At 40.2% G+C, this 11,637-nt stretch overlaps 1 protein-coding gene across 1 annotated transcript; it reads right to left on the bottom strand.

Moving 5' to 3' along the window:
- Positions 1 to 54: 54 nt before the first annotated feature.
- nrd1b (nardilysin b (N-arginine dibasic convertase)) lies at positions 55 to 11,312 on the bottom strand. Its single transcript, XM_080832607.1, has 30 exons — positions 10,820 to 11,312; positions 10,471 to 10,708; positions 10,206 to 10,287; positions 9,744 to 9,897; positions 9,305 to 9,378; positions 9,108 to 9,203; positions 8,889 to 9,011; positions 8,350 to 8,407; positions 8,179 to 8,252; positions 7,782 to 7,851; positions 7,071 to 7,148; positions 6,868 to 6,988; positions 6,685 to 6,743; positions 6,504 to 6,558; positions 6,224 to 6,328; positions 5,761 to 5,884; positions 5,196 to 5,282; positions 4,953 to 5,072; positions 4,761 to 4,812; positions 4,013 to 4,163; positions 3,632 to 3,759; positions 3,167 to 3,329; positions 3,036 to 3,067; positions 2,643 to 2,781; positions 2,383 to 2,430; positions 2,251 to 2,303; positions 2,014 to 2,097; positions 1,707 to 1,914; positions 1,136 to 1,225; positions 55 to 924 (listed from the first exon to the last, which is right to left on the bottom strand). Exons 1-30 carry the CDS (start codon positions 10,996 to 10,998, stop codon positions 691 to 693), a joined length of 3,279 nt encoding a protein of 1,092 aa, XP_080688733.1. The 5' UTR covers positions 10,999 to 11,312; the 3' UTR covers positions 55 to 690.
- Between the last annotated feature and the right edge of the window lie 325 nt (positions 11,313 to 11,637).

Genomic DNA, 11,637 nt, shown 5'->3' with positions numbered 1-11,637 from the left:
CAGCTCTACAGCTACACAAACAGACAATTATGTTGGTTGTGTAGTTCTGCAAACTTTAATACATAACCTAAATATTACATTCTTACAGTAAATTGATAAAAACAGGTAGATGCCTTGAGGTCAGGATTAGAAAGTCCCTTAGATATAAAGTGAGCCAGGGTTAACCATAAAGTCACCCATACCCTATACTTTAGATTTACAATCTACAAAATGACCACAGCAGTTGATCATATAGTTATGATTTGGGTTTCCCCAAATCCCACCCTTTTATGCAATATATATTTTTGCGTAGTTATCTACATAAAATATACAGTAATTCATAATGCCCATAAGTTCCGCTACAACAACATAATACACAGGTTAACAAAATGTAAAGGTCGAATGCTTTTAAAGGAGTCATATGGAAAGGCGTATCAGTGATTTAAGACCACTTACAGTATATAGTCCTACTGTTAAACTCTACCAGGCTAATACTGGTATGATAATACTGCTGCAGCTTGTCAGTTTTTCTTGACCTCCACTGTGATTAAAGTATGTCCATGTCAGATACTTTCGCCATCATCAATAGCTATTTTATTATCTTGAGCATGTATTAAAAGTAGTTCCAGTGGCTGGATCCTCTCTTCAGCAGAGTTAGACATGGGGGTAACAGTCAATATCCAACAACTGTTGAGGGAAAAACAATCCCTTTCATTTGAGAATTTTGTGATATGGGTAGAGGGTAAGAGATGAGGTGAATTTGCGGATGTCATTGATCATGGTGGCGTCTGGCAGCAGTGAAGAGGGTGGTATGAAGGTGAGTTTGGACACCTCTCCGTAGGCAGAGATGGTGGAAGCTTTCTCTCCAATCAGAGTTGCATTCAGGTCAGAACTAGACTCCTCACCTTCAGAGAAGTCACCCTCTGCCTTTCCAAAACCAACAACCTGGACAAATAAGCGAAAGGGAAAGTTCAAATATGATAGATAGCAGAAACTAGCAGCAACAAACAATTAATTAAAGCACAACAATGATAATTCATTTCACATTCCAACAACATAAAATACAAATTATTTGATTTGAAAAGCATTGAAAGTAAGTAGAGAGTGAATGGTTTCCATACACAGACACACACTCATCCGCATGTGTAGTACTCACGTGCACACTCAGTCTCTTGCCCTCACTGTGCCTGTGTTCCATGAGCCAGGAGATGATATCTGCTTTGGTAATGCGCTTCAGGGCTTCAATCTATACACCAAAAACAGACATGAAGGACATGATCTTCCAAAGGGAAACTAATGGAGAAACAATTACCTTGTTCTACTGAAAAGTACGCTTTCATTTTAGCTTTACTCTTCCTTAACATGAGACACTATAACAATCTATAAGAGATTCACAACACAGACATCAGATATCGGACTAAAGAAAACATTAAGTACATGCTCTAAGCAACAACAAAATCAACTGTATTCTCATATAATGTTGCTGTATTTGCAATCAGGAAAACAAAGCAAGGCTGTACAACAAAGTTTTTTTCACGCTAATGCTGGGAGCAGGAAAGATGCTTGGCGATATATTTATATATTTTCAAACCCATACTGTAGTCAAATGTTCTGAAAATCTATACTTTAGAACCTAGTTACATAATTGGTGACCAGGTCCAAAATTAAATGTTTGAAATACAGACTGATACCATTTTTTTTTTTTTTTATCACAGCCTCCTCCTTACCTCCTTGCTGAGTCGATCAAAGATATATTGCTGAGTCACGACTTCAAACCAGTTTCTATCCACCTCCTCACCCAGATGAGTGTCCTCACACTCCTTCAGCTTGATAAGAGCTGTCACCTGCATCTCATAAGCCTCATCGCTCATGTTCAACAGCTTCTCACCAAAACTCACAAGGAACTCCTCCACTTTGGACTCCACAAAGTCAGTTCTATGACAGTGACAAAATGTATGATTTTAATAAATGTATTGTGCACTACTTCCGTTACACTCCTAAAATATTAAAATATATAAAAAAAAAGAAACTCACGAAAACTTTGTTGCTTGAGTCTCGACTGTAATAGAGAAACCTAGGACACCTGAGGTGTTTCGGCAGGTAGGGTACACCATATAGCTGAAAGGACAGAGATGAGATTACTAGTATGACTAAGAGAATGATTATGATGGGTATTAGGCTTCAGAAATTACAACATTAATTTCTGCTGGCAAATAATACACTTAACACCAATTCTACACTTAAATGAATTTGGGTAAATCATTCACTGACCCCAGTGTCTCCTTAGTTCTCAAGAAATCAAAGCAAGGTTCCTCCATGTGCGTCTGAAAAAAGGGTTAGAAGAACCGTCATGGAAGTTTAGATTTTGTGGGCCAATAGTGGATTATGGAACCTGGAACTCACCACAAGTAACTCCATCAGGGTGTGTTCCCATAAGTTCTTTCTGCCTGACTGGAGAGAAAAAGAGAAGGGACAGATGAGTTTGTGACATTTCAATACACATGTGATCGTCCTATGTACAAAAGAAACTCTAGAATATTCTTACTCCAATGCTATTCTTATTTCAATTAGAAAACCTACATTCAAGATGTGACTAACTTTTACTTCTCAGGCATAACTCTAGATATAACTGAAATCACACAGAAGCCCAGGGGCCAGTTTACCTGGTAGTACACCGTGACCTCAGAGTTGGCATCTCCCTTGTTAAGGGAGCGGACTTTACATAGGTGGTGTTTCTGAGGCAGCTCGACCACCCTAAACAGAACAGGAGCCTCCACTGTGAGCGGCTGGAACTGGAGTTTACTGAAAGAAGGTCAGAGAGAGATCAAAGCAATTTCAAACTGTCATTCTGAACAGATGGGGACAAGAGGACACAGCCGCGGACTTCATGTCTTTGTTCTGCTTTTAGAAATAGAAAAATGGAATGGAAAAAAACCCTCTACAGCCTGACAACCTGATACTGCCATGCTGTGATATCTAATCAGACGGTCGGATATTTTCTGTAGATGCCCATTTGTTACAGATTAAAATGTTAAAAGAGGAACAAAATGACTTACTCGATAAAATACTGCAAGAACTCCTTGGATTCCTGGTGAAAGTAAATACAAATGTGAATTACATTTTTTTTTAATCTTCGAACAGGCAAAAAAAAAGTTCAGACAGCACACATTTGTGGAATGGAACTCACTGCACTGGTAAAGTTGCCCTGTACTAAGCCCTCCACATATAGCTCCGATTTCAGACTTTTGACAAAGTTCATGAGGTCATCCACGCTCAGACCGTCCATAATGGCCTGGTACTTTTGGACCACAGACCAGCGATAGTGCTCCAGAATCAGGAGGCGTACATCTCTGCCAGGGAGGCAAGGGAGGGAACATAGAGAAAGAAGGAGAAGGGCAAAGGCAACAACAGCGAGGGAGGAATTAAGTGAGGGAGAGGAGGTGGGGGTGGAAAGGGGGGATTGACGAAAGGAGAAATAAGATGCAAAGGAAAAAAGGGAAGATAAAGGAATTTAGTTTAAATAAAGTGAGACTATTAAAGTGTATGTCCCTTATGTACATGTTAGTCTGGCACTCAATGAAGTGCACTTGATGTTGATTAGGGGTCTGACTTGCCACAATAGCAGTCACGTCTAAGGCGATGTCATACTCACTTGCCAAGTCTCTCAGGCTTGATGAGGATGTTGAAGTAGACCTTCTTCAGCTGCTCCACAAACATGCCAAACACCTCTGGAGCTGCACTGAAGTCAGCCAGGTAGTCCACTATCAGGTGGAGTAGCAGCTAAGAGCATGAAGTAAAGATAACAGATCCACTCATGTATACACACAGCTGCATCAATACAACTAAAGCAACTTACAGTTTGTGCTACAACATTATGCTCATGGAAAATAAATCTTCTGAGTTTCAGAACTACTTGACTCAGTTGAAAGTTCAGTTCAGAACTTGTTTGACTCAGTCGAAATTCTTACTATTGTATGTAAATGTAAATAATAATCCATGTACGTATAAATCCAACAATCCAATCAATACATACAGGAAGTTTGTGGTTGAAGCCCTTCACTCGGATGACCAAGCCATGCTCCCCTGCCACCAGCTTGTATTCTAGCTGAGCAACATCTGCATCATATGCCGGTTCGGCAAGGTTGTGCGCCAGAATGTTTACAAAGATGTCGAAGAGCACCAGACTGTAAAGGGGAGGACAGGAGACAGACGTGTGGGTGTTTATATTAATGTCAGATATAACTGAATGCCCTCCAGTGCTGAATAGTGAGTGTTCATACTAATGTCAGATATAACTGAATGCCCTCCTTGGCTGAATAGTGAGTGTTCATATTAACTGTGCTGGCATCTCTGCCATCTACTGTACATATAAGAAACCAAATGATTTGAAAGATGCCAATGAGAAGCCATTTCAGATGGTCCAACTGGTTGTTGAACTTACACTCAAAATGATTTTGATATGGCTGCAATAAATATCCTGTACATTACCGCTGCAGTGTGTGCATTTGTACAGATAGAAAGTAATTCTAGATAGATTTTTAACCCATTTTCATGGGTTTTAAGAAAAGGCAAAACATAGTGAAATGCGGCGTAATGACGTGTTTACTGCCTGATGGTCAATTGAAAAGTGACTACAGTAGGCTTACTTAAGCCCGATCCAACCACATGCAATACATTTCACTTCTGATGCAATCAATGCGTTCAGAAGAAACAAGTCCATTTTCTCAAGAGTGATCTTTTGTCCATGACTGTGTATATTGTTTTGTGGAACTAATACTCACTTTGCTGGGCTTTTCTGGATGATTGGGGAGAGCAGGTTAAAGCGCACGTATGCTGAAACAAGACACACAGTGGCATTCAGTGATCCTCCTTTACATTTCGGAAGTGCTGTCGTTATGGCATCTCATGAGAACACACACATACACAAGCATGAAGACACAAATACACACTTCCAAAGCCTTTCACATACACACCTTTAGGGATCTTGAACTTGTTGTCTTTCTTAAACCAGAGACACCCTTTCTTCATGTCGAGTATTTTGACAGGGAATTCAGTGTCAGGGCAGTCTGATGCTTTCAGAGTGAAATCAGTAGCTGTGGAAAAAAAAGGTTACATTTTAATACGTTGATGCATATCTCTGAAATTGAGCTAAAATGCATTTAAAAGCAACTAACAGAAATACTTATACGGCTCTCATTCAATAAAGTCACACAGACCAATGAACTTGTTTTCAGCTGGAAGATGGAGGTCAGAGTTGAGTTCAAAGTCACAAGCCCAGCGATCCCTCCACCCCTGAGGTATATCTGCAAGGATGAATAAAATGCAGTGTCATTAGGCAATCCACTGCAGGAAGTATTTCAGGACTCCGGACACTAATGCCAATTGTGTTTGCGGGATTGTAGTTCCAAAAGATATTTGGGTTCTACTACTGCTTCTCTGAAGTCCAGAAAGAAGTTAAATGAAGAACAATTAACCACAAATCTTAACAGAGAATTTGTATGGCGAAGATTAAGAGATGGAGAGCTTTCTTTAGATCTGAAGACACTCTATAACAACCACTTCTATTAGGCTTGCTATATGGAACACAACCACTTCTATTAGGCTTGCTATATGGAACACATTTGTTATTAAACTTTATATTTTTATAAAGCTAATTTATTTGTGATACATCCTGTTCATGGCCCACAATATTACCTTCTTTGGTTTAACTTAAATGTGGTGTCTATTTGAAGTTTTATTTAAAGATGTTATGGAACTCTGAAGAGGATTGCGATAGCTGACCTTCTCCACTGTACTGAGCCCCAAACCACTTCTCCTTCATGGGACACTGGTTCTCATGCTCTGGAGACAGCAGGATGAGGTTGGCCCTCTCAGGGGTCAGGAAAGTCAAAGCAGCGTTGATGACCTAGGAGGGGAACAAGAGTTACTCTATGAGTAACAAGAAATACTCTAATACAAAAATATCTGCAATTATTTGCAAACCACTTAACAAAAAATAATAAATGAAAGTAGTGTAACCTGTAAATGCTAAACATCCACACATTCAGTCATGCAATTTGTGAGGTTTTAATCTGTATATCTACAAACAGCCAAGGTACAGTAACCAGCAACACAACTACCTCCTATTACAAATGACCAGGTTTCAGGGCTATAAATGGTAGAGGTTATTAGAGCCTCCCAGTAGCTGTGTAAGTCTCAATTGAAAGGAAGGAACCATCTGACAGGTGAATTGGTGTGACGTTACCTCTGGGTCATAATCAAACATCAGCTGATCTCCAGTCAGGAAGTCCTCTTTTGGAAAGAGCTGCATGTTCTCACAAACGTTCTCCACAAATTCAATTGGGTCCGACTGTTCAAACAGATCCAAGTCCACCTCGGGTTAGTGTTAACTGTCATCACACTTCTCTGGCTATATCAGGTCATTATTTGAATTGTATGGATAATCTGGATGTTTATAATGTTACCGTCACAGAAGGAAATTTAACATACTAACTGTGAGTCAGAAACAGAGAGAAACCAGATACCTGCTCCTGATAATGAAACTCATTCGCTTCGACCTTCTGAATTTCAGAATAAATCCTGAAGAGCATGAAGCAGATATCCAATCAGAACACTGGTCAGCATTTATATATTACAGAAACCATGCACATCTTTGCCTCTAATAGACACATTCAAATGTACTTTATGTCCATCACTCAAGCTAACCTTTCTTGTGGTCCAAGAATCTGCAGCATCTTCAGATACTGGAAGACCAAGTCAATCACCTACAGAGAATTGTTCAATATAAACATTATAATCAATGCAGGCTGGGCTCAATATAGTGTATATATATAAACATCAACTATTATTTCACCATAACACCATACTTTCTGCTTATTAATTCCACACCTTATAGAAGTTGCGGAAGCCCTCATTAGTCAAGGTTATGGAAATGGAGAAGATGGAGTAAGTGGTGTTCTGATCAAAGCCGGTCTCACTGTTCCCTCCATACAGAGCCAAGGCCCAACACCTACAGAAGCCATCTACATTTTAATAACTGAGAAATTTGCCATGAATTTGCACTGTTTTTAGTAAATAAATGTGGGACTTACCTCTTCCTTAATTGGGAGAGGATGCCTCCAGCACCTTCATGGCCTATCAGCCAAGATATATAGTGCAGGGGCTTTACTCTACAGGGGGAAACACACAGCGTTCAGGGTGATCAGGATGTCTTTCGGTAGTCGTAGGAATGATTCAAAAGTCAGATTTCTTGACAAGCATTGGATTGGATTATATAACATACATAAAAATACATAAAATACTCTCAGTAAATCATTCTGTTGAGATAAATCAGGAAATACATGGCTGAGATAAATCAGAAAAGCTGTGAGCAATGACAGATAGCATTGTGATTATTACAAAATGTAATTGTTGCATTAGATTTCACATACTTTGTTGACACCTGCTGGAGAAACCATGAAATTAAACATGACTGACTAAGGTCTTAACACATAATTCTTCTCACTAGGAAACCATGAAACAGAACTACATCCAATTCTGAACAGAACACTCAAAAATTGTGTTTGAACCTAAAGATTAGACTTTGCATCTTCCAACAGAGTCATGGGCATCAAAGTAAAGCCCATCGTGTCCACATTAAATATGAAGTCCATGAAATGACAAGTGGAAATCAGGCATTCAGACCTCATGTCATTCCATGGCCACCTCTGTTCCAAATAATCAACCAACAAAACCATTGTAATGAATGATGTAATTGTAAAAAAACATTGTAATGAATGATGAAAAGGCCTTTGATGACGTACCTATAGTGAATGGCCTGGGGGGGTAAGGCCCAGGTGATGCTGAGAGCGTGGACCTTCCTCACAGGCACCACTGTTCACACACACACACACACACACACACACACACACACACACACACACACACACACACACACACACACACACACACACACACACACACACACACACACACACACACACACACACACACACACACACACACACACACACACACACACACACACACACACACACACACACACACTTAGCTTTAATGAATTATCAGATCACAGACACACAATGCTGATAATCTTGTCATGTCAGTAATGTCATTTGTCTGTCTTTGTTTTTCTTCTGAGTTTCCTTGTACTCGAAAATAGCGGTTATGTCCAGTGATAAAATGAGGGTTAAACAGTACCTCTGTAGAGCTTGTTGAAGACTGATGTGTGAAAAGGGTCTTGAAGGTGAGAGAAGTCAGGCTGAGGTTTTCCACTGCAGTGATGTACACAACAACGACAAAACATTAAAGCAGTCAGCATATCAAGACCTCTAATCTGCCTTTTACAAAGCAATGCTGATGGGCACTTACTTGTTTGGGATTTGCCTGAAGATCTCCCTAACCCATTCCTCAAGTGTGTCCAGCTTCTCTGTGGAGAGAGGCAGCAGGAGCAGACAGGTCACACACAACTAACACCAGGCAATACCGACTGTTTTCTACTTGCTACTTCCTGATATAAGACTTGTGATACTTAGTAAATGAAGATGGTTAACACAAAACACAGGGCACGACATCTTTCTTTCAAGATGCCATTAGGTGTTCATCCTTAAAGGTACAGTCCGTGATTCTGGAGAATAGTCGATGATATTTGTCACCCCTCTCTTCCATCCTCCTAAAGCAACGTGTTGCTTTACTGAAATAGTGTATGGCTTGGTCTGAGCCACATTGTTTGTTTCCCTTTTACAGAGGCAGGACTGTTTGTGACCACATACAGAACTGAATGCTGGAGGACTGTGAGGAGCAATTTGCTCAATTTGGATTAGAATAGCAGACTGAGCCTTTAAGCCACACATCCCCATCCAGGTGTTCAAAATTCAGTAGGTTTTTTCTACTGATCTTGGATTTATTACCTCTGGACTGGACAGTGAGAGTCATATAATGGGCGGAGTAATATCTCTTCCAGAATTCCCGTAGACGTTTGTAGGTGTTAATACCACCCTTCTTAGGTTCATGTTTGAGTGTCTGAGCATTTCCTGAAATAAATAAATAAATAAATAAACAGTTACAGCATCAATGGCCATTCTAAGAAAGGTAACAAAGGAGCAACGCCCACTTCCATAGCAACTCACCCCAGCAGAATTTGCTCATCACATGGTTGGGCTTGGCCAGACTTCCAAACAACATTTCTTTCCTATGACTATCTGATGGCCGGGCTAGCTGGTACTCTGCAAAGCAGCACAATATTCATAAAAAGCAGAGACAGTAGAAACATGCAGAGCCTGCTATCCATATGCAGATATCATCTTAGTTTGTAGTACACACTCACCACTGTCAACAGCCTCTACTTCCCTATCAACAGCATCCTCAATCATCAGAGGACAAATGAAGAACTGTGCCCACCTGTGGACAAATACAAAAATTCAGTTCAGTGGCAATGAAAAGATACAGCATTTCTCAGGTGTACTTCTGCTAGGAGATATACTTTTACAATACTAAATGTAGCCATCTAAATAATGGAACTCTGTAAAACTAAAAATTTCAAGAGTTCTGGTCATTCATCAAAAACACAAGCATCACTTCTGCCAATTGTTTTATATGTTCACAGTAAAAAAAAAAAAAAAAAATCAACAATAGCTATGGTGGCTTGAGAAGATGGTAAAACATCAGTGGATGTCAATACACATTACGTATGAGATAGGGGCAGGCAGCATTTGTCAGAAAATTGAACAAGATGAAAGTCCCTTGAACTTCAGCCAGTGCCCCACCTGTCTAAAGCCTCTCTGAAGTACTTTCTCTGGACATCGAACTGGAAGATGGTTCTCTCACAGTCAGTCGAGGCATTGTCACTCCCACCGTGTTTCTTCAGGAAGGCGTCAAAGCCATTCTCAGCCGGGTACTTTTCACTGCCCATAAACACCACTAAGAAAGAATTGTAGAGTTGTATTTAGCCTATTTTTCTTTTTCCATTTTGTAAAATGTAATAGCAGTGTATGCTAAAACAGCAAATAATAAAGGCAAATCATCATGCCACACAAACAAGTATTGCAGGATATTCTCAATCATTTGAAGATATTTGTATAGGATAATTTATAAATAGGATGCTGACATAATACACACAGATCATATTCACTTGAAACGAGGACCTATATTTCAATTTGTTGTGGTTGGTAAACCCACCATCTTGGTGTTGTTTATAAAAACTGTCAGTCCAGGAGAGAGATACTCACTATGTTCAAGGAAATGCGCTAGGCCAGGCAGGTCATCTGGGTCACTGAAGCTGCCCACGGCAATACACAGGGCTGCTGCCGACTGGGAGAAAGCAGATACAGGGAATTAACACACTTCACTTCAAATGCATTTGAGGGCAGGACCAACATTTTGTTACAGTGGTATGTTTATGAGGAAGATGGTAACAAAAAGGCTCATGGGAAAAGACATCAGGAAATTAAATGTTTTGTTCTTAGTAAATAATGGATCAGTGAAAGAGTTAACCTGTTTCTCAGAGCTGCCACCCCTCTTTGCATCACCACACTTCTTTTGTTCTTCACAAGGATCCACAGAATAACCTCCCTCTTCAAAACTCAGACCCTCTCCAGAGTCACCATCTTCATCTTCAACACTTTCTTCCTCATCCTCGTCAGTCTCCTCTGCTGGTTCACTGGAGATGCCATCGGTTCTGTTAAGATCTGATATGAGAAGTACTCGCAGTCCATTAGTCAGTTCTATGTACCTGTGAACACAAACGAAGAAATAGAGGTCAGGAGAGCACTGTTTCAGACACAAAATTGAATGGCAGGCTGATAGAACGATGAAGAATAATTTCAGCAAATGTAAAGGTTACCTGTACTTCTTGGGGTCACTAGGGGATTTAATAATTTCAAGATCTCCCAAGTCATCCTCCACAGTCTCTGTTCCATCCTCTCTAGACTGAATCTTGAGATTGGGTGCCGGGTCCCCTCCACCTGCATCCAGATCGGACTCTTGAATGGAAGAACTGGCAGAAGTTTTGCATTTATTCATTCTGTAAAACGTTCCGACTTTGAAAGTGCTGAATCGCAATCATGAGGAAAAAAACAATGCAAAGTCTTATCCTGGAAGGTAGCCTACTCTGGACGGTTATATACATAGAGCCAGTTGCAACATAAGCGACAGGCTAGGATTGGCTACTTTTACAATTTAAGGACATACGTTCTTATCGAGCGATATTTCGGACCATTTCTTGAGCTAACTTGTTGAGACGTTAACTTCCGCGGATGACTAAATAGTCTCACTAATAATACCACGTAAGAAACCCTGCAATACTAGAACAGTTACTGTTATCCTATCACAGACCAACAAATGTTACTAAATAGTTATCTTGGTCCGCACACCCGGTAAACTCTTCTATTCATTGCAATGTCCAGCCTACTCGTTTACAATGGTCGTATGCTGCGTCAACCAAACCACTGAAGCCAATGTTAAGGATATTCGTGTAAGAGAGTCTGTGATTGGTTGCCACAGGTCGACCACAGAACAAGTCCTCGCCTGACTGGTATTTAGGCTTGGATTTGTACTCTCAGTTGACAAATAGCTGTACATCAACTTACTGTAAGCTTGTTAGACCCAAGCGAATGTTTTAAATAGGCGCTCTAACCTAAATGCATTATGTGAAGAACCACA

This window comes from Sprattus sprattus, assembly GCF_963457725.1.
Source record: "Sprattus sprattus genome assembly, chromosome: 2".
NCBI lineage: Eukaryota > Metazoa > Chordata > Actinopteri > Clupeiformes > Clupeidae > Sprattus > Sprattus sprattus.
Note: the sequence above shows the minus strand (reverse complement) of the source record. Positions and strands in the feature narration are given on the sequence as shown.

What these genes read in the sequence shown, in the direction of transcription:
- nrd1b (XM_080832607.1), bottom strand. Translation starts at nt 10,998, where the DNA reads ATGAATAAATGCAAAACTTCTGCCAGTTCTTCCATTCAAGAGTCCGAT. An exon ending in AGCTGAAAACAAGTTCATTG is followed by an intron (nt 5,073 to 5,195) that starts GTCTGTGTGACT and finishes TTTTTTCCACAG; the next exon opens with CTACTGATTTCACTCTGAAA. An exon ending in ATCCAGAAAAGCCCAGCAAA is followed by an intron (nt 4,164 to 4,760) that starts GTGAGTATTAGT and finishes TCCCCTTTACAG; the next exon opens with TCTGGTGCTCTTCGACATCT.